Genomic DNA, 19,336 nt, shown 5'->3' on the forward strand with positions numbered 1-19,336 from the left:
ATAATATGGTTTTTTTTTCTAGCTGCCTACGAGATTTTTTATTTATCTGATTTTCTCCAGTTTGATGATAATGTGTATAGATGTGTTTTTCTTTGATTTATCCTGTTTGGTGTTCATTGAACTTCTTAAATCTGTAAACTTAAGTATTTGGCTGAATTTGGAATGTTCTCAGTCATTGCATTTTTTTATGCCCCAATTCTTTTCTTCTCTTTTTTGAGACTCCAGTTATATATGTTAGACCTTTTGTTATTGTCACACAGTTTCTTGATGCTATGATCATTTTTAAAAAAGTAAAAAAGAACTTCTTCTATTGGTTAACATAGCCAGGTTCCCCGACACTTGCCTCTGCCATCTGCATTCTGCTGTTGAGTCCATTCATTGGATTAGTTTCTAATATTTTATTTTTCCTTCCTAAAACTTCCACTTATTTTAAATAACATTTGTTTCTCTGCTGAGAACTTCTTTCTATTTATTTCCTGTTCTCCTCTACCTCTAGGGAAGAATGGTTATAATGGTTAAATTGCTTTGAATTCTGATAATTCTAGTATCTGGTCCATCTTGGGGTTGGTATTTGTCGATTGTCTTTTCACTTGTTTATGGTTCTTTGTTGACTAAAAACATTTTGGATTGCATCCTGGACATTCGGAACGGCATGTTGCATGAACTCTTGGTTCTGTTAAAATCTTCTGGAGATTGTTGATGTTCTTGATTTAGCAGACAGTCACTTCCCTTTGGTTCAGGCTTCAAGTTTTCTAACTACTCTCTTCCCGCCCTTCCTGTGCGTGGTAGTTCAAACCTCAGTTCGTTTCTCAGCATTTGCTTTTTGTTTGTTTTTTCCACGCTGGGTTCAGGAGTTAGTCTGAGACCCGTGTGACTGTAATAGAGAACTAGAGCATCTCCTTCTCCAGTTCTTTCCCCTCTGGGGTATCCTCATACTCAGCCTGGTCAGGGCTCCTTTCTGTCCTCCTTCCGGCCAGGAAGATGGCCGGTCTCTGTCAGAGTTTGAGCCAGCTTAGCTACTCAGCTGGGAGCAGGGCCAACCCTAAACCAGAACACGGACTCCCGCGGGTGTCCCTTCTCCTAATTCTGACTCCCCTGCGTAATCTGCGTGCTTTTGTTTACTTGGCCGAGTTGTGAGGTCATTGTTTTCGGTACTTTGTTCGGAGTGTATTGCAGTGATCCTTGGGAGGCCCGGGCTCCTCAGGCTCACACTGCCCAAGGGACCCCGAAGTCTCTGTAGGATTATTTAAATGTTGGTAAAGTGAATGACATCAGGACAGGTCCTAGATACTCCTGTGCCTTCTTTGAAACTTTAGGGGGGTAGGTGAGGAAGGTAGGGAGCTGCGAGGGACCTTGGTTGCAAGTACGTATTTGCTGACCCTGACGGCGATGTGTCTGAAACGACCGTTAGTCTGGTTCTGAGTCATTAACTCTACCAGCGCTCCCGTTTGTATCTTCGAAGCATCTGAAGACACTCCGCCACCCGTGCTTGCTGCGGTTTTTGTCTTGCACCGTGGAGGCAGATGGGATTCACCTCGTCACCGAGCGCGTGCAGCCTCTGGAAGTGGCTCTAGAGACGCTGTCCTCCGCAGAGGTCTGCGCCGGGCTCTACGACATCCTGCTGGCTCTCATCTTCCTTCACGACAGAGTGAGTAGCCCGGGCGCGTCCGCCTCGCACGCTCCGACGGTGACCGGCCGGGGGCGGGTCGTGCTTTTAAGTTTACGGGACGCGCAGACGCAGAAGTTCCTGTTCTTACTTGAATCTTCCTGAGGGCAACAAGCATGTTGGAAGACGCAAGAAGGGCTCCAGACAGGCGGTTTGTGGAGCGGGCAAGGGCTTCTCCGACCCAGTTTTTTATAGAACTTTATTTCGGTTTATACCGTCTTCCTCTGGTTTGGGGGAAGTCTTTACCTAAAAGTACCCGCAGCTCGTATTATTGTTCTTAAGGCAGAGATGAAGCCTTAACGTTCATGTTGCTGTGGACCAGGGTTCCTCTTTGGTTCCAGGAGTTTTGTTACATTTTAGATTTTGAAGGAAGAAACGACCATTTCTTAGAAAAAGGCAGAGCTTTACACACTCCTTCTCATTCGAGTACGTGGTGCTTCTGAGAGACAGGCTCTTTTTTTTTTTTTTTTTTTTTAATCTAAACATGAGGGAGAGAGAGAGAGAGCACAAGTTGGGGGAGGAGCACTTGAGAGAGGGAGAAGCAGACTCCCTGCTGAGCAGGGATCCTGAAGTGGGGCTCCATCCCAGAACCCCAGGATCATGGCCTGAACCAAAGGCAGATGCTTAACCGACTGAGCCACCCAGGCGCCCCAAGAGACAGCCTCTTAACACTGTGGTCAGGTTTGCTTTTAAGGGGATAAGGGTGTAGTGCCTATGTTTACTTCTGGTCGATTTCTTGACAGTATTATTGAGCTATTTCTTAATGGAATTTACATTCTGAAGTACTAAGGCCTTTGGCAGGCCTCCAAGTTTAAAAATTCCCAGTCACAAGTTAGAAACACTTGGATTTGACTCATCTCAGTGTATTTGTTTTTAACTTTTTCTATTAATGGCAGACAGATTCCAGATATCACTTTGGATTTATCGCCTCTTAAAAGTATGTCTAAGATTCATATAAATAAGAATTATTAGTGCTTCACATGGAGGAAGCACTTAGCTGGAGAAAGTACACGCACATGGTAGGAAGCTTAGGTAGTGGGAGAGTGCAGATAGGGAAGAGTAAGCCCCCCACCCTGAGTCCAGCGCCCCCCCTCTCTCCAGAGGCAACCATGGTGATCATCCATCCAGAGATGGTTGGTGTGCGTATAAACCAAATGTGCCTGTGTTTATTCTCCTTTGTTTTTTCTCAGATGCAAAAATTCCATACATACTATTCTGAACCTTCCTTTAGAATATATGTATCTTGGAGTGTTTCCTATCAAAATTTGTACATACTTGATCTAATGTGTAGAATAGTTAAAATGCACTTGTCCACTGAAATGATTTCTGGTTTGGGAAAAAAACATACACTTCAATCCTGTTCTCATTTTCTTCTTCCTTCTCATTTATTTGTATTATTTTTTATAGTTTTAAATTTTGGCACTTCTTTGGTCTGTGAGTTATTTCTGGTGGTCCTTATTCCATTTTCCTCTTCAGGCAGGATTTTTTAATGTCTGCTGATAAGATTTCAAGGTGAAGTGGTCTGGGTTCATGATAGAATGTAGGGGAGAAAGAATTTAGAGGAAAAAAGTAATACAATAACCTATGGGAGCAAAGGATGTAGGCTATAAAGACTTGTAACCTCATGTTTCAGGAACCCTCGGTTCTCCTGACACCTGTGGAAGCAGGAATGTGCAGCAAAGAAAAAGCCCTTCCACTGCACTTCCCTGTTCTCCAACCTCATGATGCTGAAGCAGACTTATTCAGTCTGTCATTCCATTTATCATGCCACGAGTGAGAAGACTTGCCATTATCTCTTTTTGGTGTTCAGTATTTAGTTTTTTAAAACTCCTACTTCAAAAAGTCTAGTGGCAGCCTCCTCCTTTTTTTTTTTTTTTCCAGGGACACCTAACACACAACAACGTCTGCTTATCATCTGTGTTTGTGAGTGAAGATGGGCACTGGAAGCTGGGAGGAATGGAAACCGTCTGTAAAGTTCCTCAGGCCACACCCGAGGTAAGCCAGGGGGCGGGCCCTCTGTGTCACTCAGAATTTGATAGCATTTTGGTATGTAGTTCTTACCTAGGGATTTTCCTCCGGTGTTAGGATGATCTTAGGTGTTTTCGTCAGTGCTCACATTCACAGAACGGCAGGGGTTTATTCTTCAGGGGGCCCCAGCCTTCATTTCTCATTGTCCCCTTATTTGATAGCTGAGGAACTCGAGACTGAGAAGTACACTGGCTCGGTCAAATTTTTTATTAAATGTTCCTCCCCTCTGCTCCTCTAGTACCCTGTCCTTAATCACACCACTTATGTTTAATATTGAAATTACCTCTGTCTGTCTGTTTTCTTTACCAGTGTTTGAACTTCTCGAGGGTGTGAGAGTCTCTTGTATGTATCTTTACATCTCTACCTAGAGTGGTGCCTGACATGCATTAGGTACTCCGGAAGTGTTCACCAACAACCGTCCACATTGTCCAGAGTCACGCACTGTGTCCTAACAGCCAGAGTTAGGACCCATGCATCTTAACTCCTCCCAGGGGGCTGCTGTTGCTGCCTCTCTACCTCTTAATGGTTTTGTCTGACCACGATCTACAGATTTCCCTCCTAGGTTAATGAACCTTTCTCTTCTGTTTTGCTTCTTGCTTTCGCCATTTTGCCCAATGCCACTAGACTTGCTCCTTCTGAAGAACAGAACAAAACCAAACCAGTCCCATCATGGCAGCCCTGCTGAAGTGGCGGCACGCCGACTTACTGGCTCGGTCTTGTTTCCCCTGTTCTCCCGTGGGGCTGCCACATGTCGGCCATGTTAAATGTGCACCTGCATGGGCTCTTGCCCAGTTCAAATGCTACTTCCACCACAGAGATGCTCCTCTGATTATTTCTGCCCCAGTCAATCCCTTTCTTCTCAGAATTTACCTTACATCTAATTAGTATAACAGCACATAATTCATCCCATGACTGATGTTCCACATTCTTTGCCATGGCGTAGAAGGCCCTCCACAAGCTCTTCTCCAGCCTCCCCTCAGTTTCACGGATCACTTCTAGTTACTGAGCTGCTCTCTGGTCACCCCCGTGTTCTCGCAGGGGCGGTACTCCTGCACCCTCTTCTTCCCTTGTGTGCCATTCTGTTGCTGGGATGCCTGGCTTCCCCTGGGCTCTCTGGAGAACGGAAGATGAAGCTGAAGCCTCAGTTCTAGTCTCTCTGTGAGGGCCTCCCCTGGGTATTCCCTACCCAACAAAATTCGTCCCTCCTCCCGTGCTTCTGTGGCACTGAGCACGTCACTGAAATTCTTAGCTTACGTTCTCGGTTGTGAACACCTGGCTGGGGGCAGGGAATTTACCGTATTCCTTTTGCATTTCTCGTGCCTTAAGTGGTGTTTAGGACATAGAAGCTCTTTAATAATCTTTGAGTCAGTGAATGAATGTCCCTGTTCCAGGGTTGTCATCTCCTTAGCTTGTAAGGTCCTCAACTTTTATATCTCACGTGGCAGCGAGCCTTAAGATTGACTTGATTCAGCTAGAAGATTAATGATAGATTTGTTCTATGCTAGAAAAGCCTTCTATTTGCTAATAACTAGGCAGGATGAGGAAGACGTATTCCTAACTACTAGTGTAAGGAAGTGAGATGCAGAGGTGCCTGTGAACAGCAGAGGGCGCCCTACCCAGCTGAAGGGGGGGCACTCCCGTTTTCTCTTCTGAGCCTCGTGCTGTGCCAGGTACTGTATTCACGTTTTTTAATTAGCAAGATTTCATATGTGTGTATTTAACCTGTGGCATTGGTGTGAAGGGTTCATTGCTGCTGTTTCCATTGCTGGTTGCTTCTGTAACTTGGTGTAAGAGATCGGTTCACCAAACCCACCTATGAATTATTTTCCTTAATTTATTTCTGTCTAGTTTCTGAAGAGTATTCAGTCAGTCAGAGACCCAGCATCTGTCCCTCCTGAAGAGATGGTAAGATGATATGCTTCAGCTGTAACGAAGGCTTCTTTGTTTAACTGGGTGTGAAGCTTAAAAGAATATTGTGTCTGCCCCCTCTTTCTTGGCCAAGTTGTGGATGCCTCATAATGCCTTTGGTGGTGACAGCTTCTCAGGTTAATCTTATCACCACAGCAGGAAGCCTTTTTCTTGACAGTCCGCCTACGTTTTTGGTGGTACGGACACTATGATGCTGGTAAAGATAGAGGGTTGGTGCTTCACACCCATTTCATGGTCTTTGTATTTTGCTCGAAGCCCGAAGAGCTGGGGAAACAACACCCCAGCCCTTCTGTGCTTCCCCCAAGCCATTCATTAGCCTGTCCGTTATTAGGTAGGACTCCACGAGACACGGAAAAGTGATTATTGGCATTAGTAATCTTGTGTGACAAAGGTTCCACTACAAATTTCCCTGCTAGGTTGATGAACCTTTCTATTCTGTTTGGTTTTTTTTTTTTCTTGCCTTCACCACCAGCTGCTGGTGAAGAAGGATTGTATTTACCAGTAAATACGAAGGCATTTGCTCCCTCTAAATTTGTTTTTATAACTACTGTAAACAGTGATCCTCGAAGACGAATTTAATGTGATTTACGGGAAATAACAAACCCAACTACAAACTTGAGTATAGACCTAAGACCTGAAATAAATCCTGTTGATCCAAGTCAGAACTATGTCTATGTACTAGTGTTTTTCAGACTGATTCGTGGGTTTTAAATCAAGTTAAAGGTTCTGACAAGCATTTTGTGAAAAAAGAATCAAGTAGAAAATATCATTAAGTACTATAGGTAGTAACGCTAAGTATTGTTTTATGAAACTTTTGTTTCCATTCTGTGTATTTGCGTATATGTGTGTATATTACTGCCACTAACAGTAATAATAATATAATAATAATAATAGAAATTTTTAAAATCTGGGTTGCGGTCAAAAACATTTTTGAAAGCCACAGACATATGTGCTATGTAGGCCTTTTGTTTTCTTTTTGCCCTTGTTTGATATTTTTAAATCTTCGATAAATTCCATTCACGCATAGCGGAGAAGCCTGTAAGCTAGCGAACGTTACTGTGAGGTCACCTTGGAGTATCATAAATGCAAACGTGGGAGAGTGCTTCTGAGAAAACTTAGATCTGGTGTCTAAGGCAGATTCTGTGGTTTTCATGATCTTTCCTGCTTTCAGTCTCCAGAATTCACAACCCTGCCCGAGTCACACGGACATGCCCGGGACGCCTATGCGTTTGGGACATTGGTGGAAAGTTTGCTCCCAATCTTAAGTGAACAGGGTGAGTCGGAGTTGTACTACTACATCCACAGAATAAGTAGGAAGGTCACTCACAGCCTGTTCTGTGTGGATTCAAAGGACCGCAGTCGTTGGTCACCCTAAGGAGCCCGTTGCCTACCAAATAACTTGTCTGGGGCAGATCTTGACAGCGGTGAGGAAGGAAGCTCTGACTCCGTTACTTTGCAGCGTTAAAAGCATTTTAAGTAGGAGCCGCATTCAGCTCGGAGTATCCCGGGCTGGTGATACTTAGTGGTATTGGTACTTCTGGTCTAAAGCCTCTGTGCCTTATCAGTCAGCCACATAAATGAACGCTGTTACTGAGTGACGGGGAACAATCTGAAGGAAAGAGGAGGATTCACCATTTTTTAGTAATCTAAATCAAGCTTAGCATTTCTTTATTCTTTCCAAGTCCTTTTGATTTGTTTTTTCTTGATACAATGTACTCCTTACCTTTTCTTCGTTGTCCCGGAGAGCCCAGGCCACCGAGCACATGGTTTTCTTCCCTTCTGAGCTCTCCAGTGGCACGCTTGGAGCCCGCTTCACGCTGCTCCGGCCGCCCCAGGCTTTCGGGTGCCCAGCTGCTGACTGGACGGGGGTGTGAGGCCCCTTGCTGCCCGGGATCGCACTGTGCCCGAGCTTTGGGCAGCTCGGATGAAGTTTCTCACGCCAGGCGTCCGCAGCGTTCTGAACTTACAGGCATCGTTCAGCTGCTGACTCGCAATGGCCTCGGCCTGAAAATACTTGGGAATTACACCCTTAAGGCCTTGAGGCCTCCCTTGTGGGGAATGAACTTACTACCCCACTGTGTCTGGACTGGTGGCAATTACCTGCCGTTCTTGGGAGACTAGAAAATACAGTCATTCCGATAACTTTTCGTGTTCTGTGGACGAGGAACCCTAGTGGGAAAGGCCCGCGCACTTGCCACCTAGTCCACCTTCTTTAGGCCTGAGCAGAGTTAACCGGACAGCGGGGGGGGGGGGGGGGGGTGCTCTGAGGAGAGGCCCGTGGGGGCGGGGCTGGCTGTGTTGGCAGATCAGTTGTCCACACCTGCTGGGGAGTCTGGCTTCAGGTGAGCAGGAAGCTGTTTAGCAACAGCCAGGGCTTTGTTTGTTTGGGCTTTTACAGGTTGGTTTTTGCTCTCGTCAGTCTCCAGCTATAGAGGTCCTGGAAGGAGGGAGAAGGCATTGGAAACTAACTGTAGCTCTGGATTTCAGTTTCAGCGGACGTTCTCTCCAGCTTTCAGCAGACCTTGCACTCAGCCTTGCTGAACCCCCTTCCAAAATGCCGGCCAGCGCTCTGCACCTTACTGTCCCATGACTTCTTCAGGTGAGGCCGTCTGGCGGGCTCGGCTGGCTGTGCGCCCCGCTGCCGGCCTGCTCTCGGACACGGCGTTCCGGCCGTGGGATTTGGGGGCCCCAGTCCTGCGGTCCCCTCTGTGGTTGCCGTTCATGGTCAGGAGAGGCTAACTCACGGCCACATGGGAAAATAGAGGGAGAAATTGGATTGCCTCTTGGGCTCTGATTTATCACAAGAAGTTCGGGAAATCTTTCACTGTGGTGAAGGCTTGAGTCTAGAAGTTACAGCCAGTCCCCTTAGGACTTGGGATGGCGAAGAGGCGAGGCTGTGTCCAGCAGTTTGCAGTTGGCAGGGAAATGAGAAACTCTCGATTGCCATCATGTTGTTGCTAAGAATTTTTTATTTTTGAAATTTTTTCTTGTTGCGGGGGAAGGGAGCTCATTTTTCTTCAGGCAGAAGATTGGCTTCTTGGTTTAGTAATACGTGATGGAAGAAGAGCACAGAGGTCGATTTAAAGGGAGGGCACGGTAGAATGGTAATACTGTCGCTGGATTCAGATGTTTTTGAACCTCTCTTCAAGGTCAGTTTTAATTATGTATGCTCCTCCTTTTCATTTCCACGGCCCAATGGTTAATTTCACAGTCGCAACTTTTATTAGCGAAATTGATCTTATGTCCATTTTGAAACTAAAGACCCTCACGTGTTTGCGGTTGGAGAGCCCGAGAAAAACCAGAGCGGAAGGAAAGCTAACGTTATCCTTGGAGGGGGTGAATTACCTCTAGGGTAGGAATAGGGGCCATATTATTAAACAGGGCAGAGGGGTAGTTTCACTGTTGGTTAATAGGATTTTGTCATTTACATTTCAAAGAAACTGTTAAAAACCTTTCCCATTATAAGAGTCTTTTTAACCAAGGGCATTTCTGTGTCCTTTTGGATAATTCATACCAATATTTTATTTACCTTGATATAAGATTTCTACAAAGAACAGTCCTTTACAGCAAGTAGATCATCTTGCTGTGTGATAAGAGTTCTTTAGTAAGAATTGTATTTTAAGCAGAGATGGGAGAGAAAGCCAAAACCCATACCAGCTTGGTCTTCCTGAAATCTGATGGTTACGTGTGAGCCAACTTGATGAGACTTCATTTCACCACATCCTCTTGCAACAAAAGCTCAGATGACTCTAATTGCTCAGACCACCGGGTTTGTGGGTGTTTGTTTGCACACCATGTGCGTTGAAGCGCGTATCCTCTTCACAGATCTCTTTGTTGTTCTTAAAATGCTGGGTTCTCCCCAGCTGGTTCATGGCATTATTTGTCTCATGAGCTGTTTAGTTCTAATAGTCTTCTACGTGGCGCGGGAGAATGTTTGCTTGAATATTAGCATAGTGTGGTCTGTGGTTATGGCTTCAATATTTAACATGCCTTCTCTAATCTGTTGTCCTGCATATTTTTTTTTCTCTTTGGCATTTAGGAATGATTTTCTAGAAGTTGTGAATTTCTTGAAAAGTTTAACATTGAAGAGTGAAGAGGAAAAAACTGAATTTTTCAAGTAAGTTCAGAGAGTGAAGGGCTTAAAACTCAATAACTTGGATTAAGTCCGTGTAATCACTTCAGGTGTCCTAGAGAGATGAGTCAGACGTTTACTTTCTCGGACCAGGCTTATTAGATATTTCCTATGTATTGGCTTTCTGCTAGGCCCTGGGATGGACGGATGGTTTTGGTGGGGAAAACATACAGACTGGTAGTCCTTAAACGGTGGTAGAGTTTGCAGGGGGCGTCCTGAGACCCCAGAGAGAGGGAGGCGGTGGTTAGAGAGGAGGCGTTCTGGGCAGCGTGAACGAATGCGCAGAGGCAGGGCGTACTGCGTGTGGAGCGTGACCCAAGGCAGGGGTGGGTGAGAGGTGGCCACCCTCGGGTGGGGCAGTGAGGACCGGTGACCCTGTTGTAAGCAGTGGCCTTCAGGCATCGAAGCCGTGGAAGCAGGCTGTGAAACGGCGGAATCCCGCGAGGCGGATCGAGGGCACGGATTGCTTTCTTACGGGAGTTGGCTGGGTTGGCAGACCGTGGCAGGCTTCGGTGAGAAGGACTTCCGGCGTCACATTGGCAAGCCCTGAGTGATGGTTCCCGAGAGCATTAGAGCATCCTGGAGGAGAGGCCTCAGCGCGCTGGGAACGTGAGGAGCGTGGGGTCAGGGTGTCCCTGGCCAGTGCGTGGGGCGCTGCGGGTGGAGATGTGCCTGGGCATTTGGCCAGAGGGCTGCGAGGCCCGGGGGAGACGGCGGCGGCCGGGGAGCCAGCGGTGAGGATTAAGGTGCGCAGCCGTTTCCCAGAGAAAGCGGAGGCGTGGAGAAGAGGAGCGTGCACGTTGTAACCCTGGGGCAGCCGCCCGACCGTGTGGGACTAAGCCGCGATGGGGACGGGAGGTTCGGAGAACGCCCGGAAGCCTGGTGTTCCCAGCAGAGGCACGTTCGGAAAGGTCGGGGTCTCCCAGTTCACTGGGGAGTCAGGGGAGCACCGGCGGCCCTGTCCGAGGAGGAGTGGAGGGCGCCAGGCCGCAGGGAGCTCAGACGTAGACGCCGGGTAAAACCTCCTGAGAAGTTAGAGCAGACTAGCCGGAGAGGAGTGGAGACGGGAAGGACGTGTGTAGGACGGAGGAGCTGTGAGCAGGTGCGGAGGCTGAGGGCGCAGGGCTCGGGGGAGAGAGCGGGGTGCTGTCGCGGCTGCGGGGTGACAGCGGCTGGGGTCCGTCGGAAGTACGCGGAGGTGCTCGTGTCCCCGGGACCTGGGGAGGAGGCGGGAGTGGATCCCGATGTAGACCTGTTGGTTCACGGTGGCCTGTTTCCGGAGGCAGGCTCACGGTGGATGCCTGCGTCGTCGGCTTTTTTTTCTTGTTTTGTTTGTTAAGATTTACTTATTTGGGAGAGAGAGCAAGGGTTGGGGCAGAGGGAGAGAGAATCCCAAGCAGACACCCCGTGAGCGCAGAGTCTCACACGGGAACAGTCTCACGACCCTGAGATCATGACTTGAGCCGAAATCAAGAGTCAGCTGCTTATGCAGCCAAGCCAGCCAGGGGTCCCAGATACCTGTGTGTTCCTGACGGAGTGCGCGTACATGTGTTCCTTTAGGAAGTTTGCTAACAAAAGCCTGTATTTTTGTTTATTGTGGAAGCTCTAGATAATCTAATATCCGACATTTTTAAATTTGAAGAAAGTCTTTTTAATTGACTAGGAAGCTTCTGGCTTATTGGGGAAAAGGACCTTGGTGCTGGAAATAAGGGGCAGTGTGTTGGAACCTTCCATAGCTCGGATCCGAGCTTGTCTGTGCTGGCAGCCTTGTCTCACACCCTCGGCATTGTTCCTAAAAGCCTTGGAACCCCCGGCCCGCCTTCCCGGGCCACAGGTCACAGTGCCTCAGTGTGACGGAAGTCGGGGAGGGCGGTGTGTGCTCGGATACGGTGTCCCGCGCGGGTTCCCAGGCTCTCCTTGTTTGCCCTCAGGTTCCTGCTGGACAGAGTCAGCTGCTTGTCAGAGGAGTTAATAGCCTCACGGTTGGTGCCTCTGCTGCTTAATCAGTTGGTGTTTGCAGAGCCGGTAGCGGTTAAGAGTTTTCTTCCTCATCTGCTCGGCCCCAAAAAAGGTGAATTTTGTTCAAAGGATTATTGGTCGGTAAGGAGTTTGGGCATTATTAGTCCTTATCTGAGCCGAGTGCGATGACTGCTGGTGTAGTGAGCTATGTCTCTTAACAATGACTGGCCCCCGAGGGGATCATTTTGACTCAAACCTGGGTACCAGAGCCCACTGGGTAAATAAGAGCATCTCCTGGAGAGTCAGATGTACTGTGGAAGGTAGCGTATTGGAAAAAATCCTCACGCACACACGCACACCCGCACGCACGTGCACAGGAATAGAATAGGACACGCACGTGGAGTTCTAGGGTAAGGCACCCATCCTCACGGGACTTCTGCACATGCAGTTAGGCCTGTGCCTTCTGAGCAACCCATTTATTTTGTATTTTGAGTGGAAAGGTTGAAAAACATGGAGATCGCTCTCCTACTTGGAACTTCCGTTTTTTCTGCATGTAAAATGAGGTTATTATTGTGATACTGTAACTTCATGAGCCCTGCAGATGGTAACACATCGGGTTAGACAATATAGCATTAACATAGTTCTGTAGAATTGCATGTCTGGTGGAATTCAGCTTTCAGAATTTATTTTCTTAAAAGATCTCCATCCAGCACAGCAGCATTATAGTAACGCTTCTACACCATAGAGTCTCCTTATATCCTTCTTTCCCTGAGCTTTGTCTTCATAGCTCTGTCATTCTCTTATTCAGTAGATCGTAGAGTGGGGTGTGCCTCTGAATCATCTGGGGGAGCTTTTTACAAATGTGCCTGTTTCCACGGGTCGTGGGCCAGAGCCAGGGCAGGACTATATCGATACATCTGTTAAAGTCCCCAAATGATTATGGGGGGCGTCTCTCATAACCACTGCCATAACTAGCCGGTAGGGAGGACCAGCCAGCATCAAGTCCCATTGTGACATTGAACACCTCCTGGTTTTGCAGATAAAAACCACTTTCTGGTTTTTGAAGCAGCCGTATTGATCTGAGCTAGTATATGAAATCCCTCGTTGATTAAACAGAAACGTGTACAAAGTTACTGATTCAGGAGTCTATTAAAATATGAGCTTTCTTTGTTGCTGACGAAGTCTGATAGAGAATCTAAAATATGTTTCTGTGAGGTAGAATGTATTTAAGATAATTGAGCCTTGAGTAATTCGGGTGAACCCAAAAGGTTTCCTTTGAGTGGGGCATAAGGATTTAGAAGAGTCCTTGGAACGCATGTCCAGTCCTGGCTCGGTGTGTAAATTACCCTCTGTGCTCCTTTCACGGAAATGACGCTTTGCCTTTTCACCCGTAACTGCCTCGGATCCGGGGGGTAGACAGTGCACGGGGAGACGCCCCTTGTCTGCTGTCGCCGGCGCTGTTCCAGTCGCGGGTGATCCCTGTGCTGCTCCAGCTGTTCGAGGTGCACGAGGAGCACGTGCGGATGGTGCTGCTGTCGCACCTGGAGGCCTACGTGGGGCACTTCACTCAGGAGCAGCTGAAGAAGATCATCTTGCCGCAGGTCAGGGGGGTCGGCGAAGAGGGCTGGGCGGGCGGGCGCGGCTGATGCGGGGGTCTGGCGCATGAAGAGCCTCGCTTCGGAGGCTCTGAGGCAGCAGCTGGGTGTCGAAGCTACTGGAATACAAAGGGCTGAAGTCCAGGTTGCATGCCCGTTCCACTCACACAAACACGTCAGCTACACTAACATCGTTTGGTCTTAGCCTGGGAAAACCAATTCTGTTCGCTAATTCTTTGGGGAAAAGGAGCAGGACTCCTTTGTGGATGCTTTGTGACAGAAACTGTAAGTGTCCCTAATTAAATATCGTAAAGTAATTCAGTTGTAACTGAGAGGAGCGTGAGAGGATTCCGACCCGTGCTTTCCAGCCTGCGTGTCAGCCGCTGGGGAACCTCGTAACGACTCACCCGCTCGGGGGCTCTGGGTCTGTACTGGTTTGCTGGGACTCCTAGAACAAATGACCACAAACTGCCTGGCTTCAAACAATAGAAGTCTATTCTCTCCGGGTTCTGGAGGCCCGAAGTCTGAAATCACGGTGTCAGCGGGCCCATGCTTCCTCCGAAAGCTCTAGCGGAGAAGCCTTCCTTGCCTTCTTCCCCACTTTCTGGTAGCTCCTTCCGTCCTTGATGGGTCTTGGCTTGTTACTGTGGGTCATGCCAGTCTGCCTCTGTTGTCACGTGGCCTTTTTCCCTCTGAGTCTTCACTTAGCTTTTCTAAAAGACATAAGTCATTGGATTTAGGACCCACTCTAACCCAGTACAACCTCACGTTAAGGTCACATTTTGGGTAGACGTGAATATTTAGGAGACAATATTCAACTCAGTACGAGGTTTTAAAAGATTTTGTCAGCCATGTAGTATCTTTCAAATAATTTGTTTTCCTATGAGATTAATTTATTTGCAAATTATTCCTAAGGCCTGGTTTTATGCCAGGTCTTGTGCTTAGGTCCAGGGGCCATAGAGATACAAAACACCTTGCTTTCAGGGAGCTGTTGCTGTGTCACCGACCCTCCCCCCAAAACTTAGTGCCTTAAATCAAGTCATTTTTGTCTTACAATTCTTTGGATTGGCAGGCTCATTTTGGGGATTCTTTTGTTGCTCGTGATGTCAGCTGATGAGCAGTCCCCTGGCACCTCAGAGGGGATGGCTGAAAGGCTGGGCTTAGCTGGGCTTCCCTGTCCATGTAGTCTTGGGATGTGTCAGGGCCTCTGTCCCCCTTTGTCACATCTGTAACAGCATAGATGGGCTTCTTACATGGCCACCCAGGGCTTCCGGAGGCACCAGAGCAGCCTTCCTGAGGCACAGGTTAGGAATGGACGGTGTCACTTCTGTTCCAGTCTCCTGGTCCAGTGAGTCGTGCAGGTCAGCCCAGGTTCATTAGGTGTTGGTTTACACAAGCACATGGATACTGGGGGACCACAGAGGGGAGGGGCTGGCTTTAGGGCCATGTGACCACAACATAGCACGTTATGTTCCCATGTGCAGCAGTCACTGACCCTGATGTAGGTGTGTCTGAAAATGTCGAAGAGGGATGGAGCACTCTCCCTCTGAAATCGAGTTCTCGTAGGTCTCCGAATTGGCACTGAGCTGAGCTCAAAGAATGAGTCAGTATTCGCTGTGTGAAAGACAACAAAGGCTTTCCTCTATAGGGGAATAACTTGGCCAGTTTTTTAAAAAAATTTTTATTATTTGTGAGAGAGAGAGTGCGGGCACAAGTGGGGGGGGCAGGGAGAAAGAATCCGAAGCAAACTCCGCACTGAACGTGGAACCTGATGTGGGGCTCGATCCCACAACTGCAAGATCATGACCTGAGCTGAAGCCAAGAGTCAGGTGCTCGACTGGCTGAGCCACCAGGTGCCCCGCTTGGCCAATATTTATGTGCTAGAAAGTTCACTTTGTTAACAGTGTGGAAGATGGACTGTAGAAAGGGAGATGAGGTGGGAAGCTATTGGAATAGTCCAGCTAAGAGAAGGCAAAGTCTGGGGAAGATGTGGGGGCGGTAGTTATGGGAGAGGGACAGATAAAGGGTAGAAGGGTAGGCACTCAGCTTCTCATGAGGGAGGCGAGGTTTGAGGATGACCTTGGGTTTGTGGTTTGGGTGGTTTATTTTATTATTACCTTCATGGTTGGAATTCTGATCATTTGCAAAAGAAACACTTTAGTTTATTTGTACAGCTTTGTTTTGAGAAAGTGCCTGATTTGTTAGCATTGGACCTGATAATTATCTTATCGAGTCTTGTTGGAAATCCTGATCTTAAATAAATGAGGAAACTAGACCAGAAAAATTAAATGATGGGTCAAGTCATAATGAGAATTCCTAGAGGAGCCGGGGCCAGAATCCAGGACTCCTGGTACCCATGACACCGAGCCGCCGTCACTGGAGGAGGTCAGTTACCCCGGCCGTGTATCTGGCTGGTGCAGGTGCTTTGCACACCGTCTTCCTCACGCATGTCTTTGCCGGTTCAGAGCAAAGCTGTTCCTGAGACCTGCATGTGACTGTCTTAGTTTAGTTTTTTTTTTGTTGCAAGTAACTGAAACCCATTTAAATGAGCCTAAAGCAAAAAAGAGACTTTAATAAAAGGATGTCTGGCCGCCTTACATGGAAATCCAGTGCAGCTGGGACTCAGCCATATCTTCATTCCTTTCCTTTCTCTTTTTATCTGTCCCACTCCTGACGTTCCGAAGACCAGCTTGCATTGTTTGATGTGCATATGGCCAGACATGGTTGTTCCCGTAGCTTCCAAGTTTATTGTCCTCATTTCAGCAAGCCACAGAGGTAACCAGTTTCTCCACATTCCAGTTAATGCTGGAACGAGATCGTAGTTGGCTCAGTTTGGGGCAGGTGTTAGGTGCGTTAGATATAAAGACAGTTTTCCAAGCCCTGTCCTTTTGCGTGTGTAAAGCTGGGAAGAGGGGCGGAGGCTGGGAACATAAGAGGGGCGTAGGTGAGTGGTTCTAAGTGCTCAGTAGAACACTGCCCGACTCGGCGGTGCTGATGGTCCTGCAGTGACGTGCATACAGATAAGGAGAATGAACACGTAAACGGTTTTTTAGTTGAGATATAATTTACATATAACCTATTGTCACGTGTACCACATGATTCAGTATTTGTATATCTTGTGCAGTGATCACCACAGTAAGACTTGTTAGCACCTGTCACCGTACATAGTTTCCTAAATTCTTTTTTCTTTGCTGAGAACTTTTAAGAATTTATGTTCTTAGCAACTTTATGCAGTCCAGTGATATTAGTGATAGCCACTATGCTATGTATTACATCCCCATGACTTTTTTTTGAGATTTTTTTTAGTTACTTGAGAAAGAGCGAGTGAGCAAGCACGGGGAGGGGCAGAGGAAGAGAGAAACTTTCGCAGACTCTGCTGAGCATGGAGCCCGATGGGCTCGATCCCAGGACCCTGAGATCGCGACCTGAGCCGAAGGCAGACGCTTAACCAACTGAGCCACCCAGGCGTCCCTGTTTTGTTTTTTAGATTCCACTCATGAGTGAAATTGTATGGTATTTGGCTTTCTTAGTCTGATTTATTTCACTTGGCATAATCCCCTCTGGGTCCATCCGTGTTGTCTCAGATGGCGTGGTCTCATCTTTTGTTAGGGCTGAGTAGTATTTATATGAGCTGCAGCTTTCTCACCAGTTGAGTCTTGATGGACACTTAGGTTGTTCCATGTCTTGGCTATTGTAAATAACGTTGCAGTAAGCATGGGTGTGCATATATCTTTTCCAGTTAGTCTTTGGTATTATTTCATCTTTGAATGTTTGGTGTAATTCACTGGTGAAACTGTCTGGTCCTGGACTTTTGTTTGTTGGGAGTTTGGGGATTATTTCGTCTCCTTACTAATAATCAGCCTGTTGAGATTTTCTGTTCCTTCATGATTCAGTCTTGGTAGGTTGTATGTTTCTAGGAATTTATCCATTTCTTCTAGTTTGTCTAATTTGCTGGCATGTAATTATTCATAGTAGTCTCTTATGATCCTTTGTATTTCTGTGCTATCAATTGTAACATCTCTTTCATTTCTGATTTTGTGACCTCCTTTTTTCTTGATGTGTCTAAGATTTGTCAGTTTTATCTTTTCAAAGAACCAGCTCTTAGTTTTGAATTTTTTCTGTTGTCTTTTTAGTTTCTATTTCATTTATTTTTTTCATGTATTCTTTTTTCTAGTTCTTTGAGGTATAAAGTTAATGTTTGAGATTTTTTTTGTTTCTTGAGGTAGGCATTTATCACAGTGAATTCCCCTCTTAGAACTACTTTTGCTGCATCCCATAAATTTTGGTATGTTCACAGGGTCTTTTGTTTTCTCCTTTGATTTCTTCTTTGACCCATGAGTTGTTCAAGTAGCATGTTTAATCTGTATGTATTTGTGAATTTCCCAGTTTTCTTCTTGTAATTTCTGGTTTTATACCATCGTGGTTGGAAAAGATACTTGATATGGTTTCAGTCTTCTAAATTTATTGAGACTCGTTCTGTGGCCTAACATGTGATCTATCCTGGAAAATGTCCCGTGTGCTCCTGAAAAGAATGTGTATTCTGCTCTTTTTGGAGGGAGTGTTCTGTATGTCTTTTGGGTCCGTCTGGTCTAGTGTGTCATTCAAAGCCACTGTTTGCTTGTTGATTTTATGTCTGATTATCCATTGATGTGGGTGGGGTGTTCAGGTCACTTACAGTTACTGTTACTGTCCGTTTCTCTGTGTCTGTTAATACTTGCTCTGTGTATTTAGGCGCTCCTGTGGTGGGTGTACAGATATCTATAATTGTTACATCCTCTTACCATTAGGTAGTGCCCTTCTTTGTCTCCTGCTGCAGTCTTTGTTTTAAAGTCTATTTTGTCTGATATAAAGCATTGCTACCTCAGCTTTTTTTCCACTTCCATTTGCACGGAATATCTTTTTTCAGTCCCTTCCCTTTCAGTCTGTGTGTGTCTCGAGGTCTGAGTGAGTCTCTTGTAGGCAGCATATTGAGGGGTCCTGTTTTTATCTGTTCAGTCACCCTGCACCTTTTGATTGGAACAGTTAGTCCATTCACATGTAAAGTAATTATTGATAGATATGTACTCACTGCCATTTTTAAAACTGTTTTCTGGTTGTTTTTATAGTTCTGCCCTGTTCTTTGTTCTCTTGCTCTCTTCTGTTGTGGTTTGATGGTTTTCTAGTGTTGTGCTTGGATTCCTTTCCCTTTTACTTTTTCTGCATCTATTACAGGTCTTCGATTTGTGGCTACCAGTAGGTTCATATATAAAATCTCACATGTACCACAGTCTATATTAAGTTAGTGGTCACTTCAGTGCTTTCTTTAGAACGTGTTTGAACTTAATTTTTACTCCCCCTCAACTTTTCATGTATACAAGGTCACATAGCGAAAAGCAGATTAATCACTTTTAGAGCCAATACAGAGGTTAAAACACAAAAGAAGTAAAATCAACTATGATCCCCAAAAAGTCAGTCAAGGAACACACAAAACAAGATGTAAAATATGTGAAATTTTTTCCTTTCATAATTTTACTGTGGATTATGTCCTTGTCTTTCGTCTCAAAGAATTCCTTTTAGTGTTTCTTATAGGGCCAGTTTAGTAGTGATGAAACCCTTTAACTTTTGTCTGGGAAACTCTCTCCCCTACTATTCTGAAAGATAACCTTGGTGGGTAGAGTATTCTTGGTTGCAGTTTTTTTCCTTTCAGTATTTTATATATCATGCTGCTTCCCCTGGCCTGCAGAGTTTCTGCTGAAAAATGAGCTCACAGCCTTATGGGATTTTACTTGTCTGTAACTCTTTGCTTTTTTCTTGCTACTTTTAAAATTCTCTCTTGATCATTACTTTTTGTTATTTTAATTATAATGTGTCTTGGCCTGGACCTTCTTCGGTTAATCTTGTTAGAGGCCCTCTACTTCTTGCACCTGGACGTCTGTTTCCTTCCCCAGATTAGGGATGTCTTCAGCTATTATTTCTTCAAATAAGTTTTCTGCTCCCTTTTCTCCCCTGCTTCTGGGATTCCTGTAATGCCAGTGTTACTATGCTTGA

At 46.2% G+C, this 19,336-nt stretch overlaps 1 protein-coding gene across 3 annotated transcripts in view; it reads left to right on the forward strand.

The window, feature by feature from the left end:
- Window positions 1-19,336, forward strand: part of SCYL3 (SCY1 like pseudokinase 3) — a 38,431-nt gene that overhangs the window by 12,955 nt on the left and 6,140 nt on the right. For all 3 annotated transcript variants that reach the window (XM_087858999.1, XM_087859004.1, XM_045797715.2), the window contains exons 3-10: window positions 1,463-1,648; window positions 3,548-3,661; window positions 5,543-5,599; window positions 6,795-6,897; window positions 8,111-8,222; window positions 9,663-9,740; window positions 11,687-11,826; window positions 13,131-13,315. In XM_087858999.1, coding sequence (XP_087715125.1) covers window positions 1,463-1,648; window positions 3,548-3,661; window positions 5,543-5,599; window positions 6,795-6,897; window positions 8,111-8,222; window positions 9,663-9,740; window positions 11,687-11,826; window positions 13,131-13,315 — 975 coding nt within the window. The remainder of the gene's footprint in view (window positions 1-1,462; window positions 1,649-3,547; window positions 3,662-5,542; window positions 5,600-6,794; window positions 6,898-8,110; window positions 8,223-9,662; window positions 9,741-11,686; window positions 11,827-13,130; window positions 13,316-19,336) is intronic.

This window comes from Ursus americanus, chromosome 2 (genome assembly GCF_024610735.1).
Source record: "Ursus americanus isolate L20-20 chromosome 2, mUrsAme1.1.p, whole genome shotgun sequence".
Lineage (NCBI taxonomy): Eukaryota > Metazoa > Chordata > Mammalia > Carnivora > Ursidae > Ursus > Ursus americanus.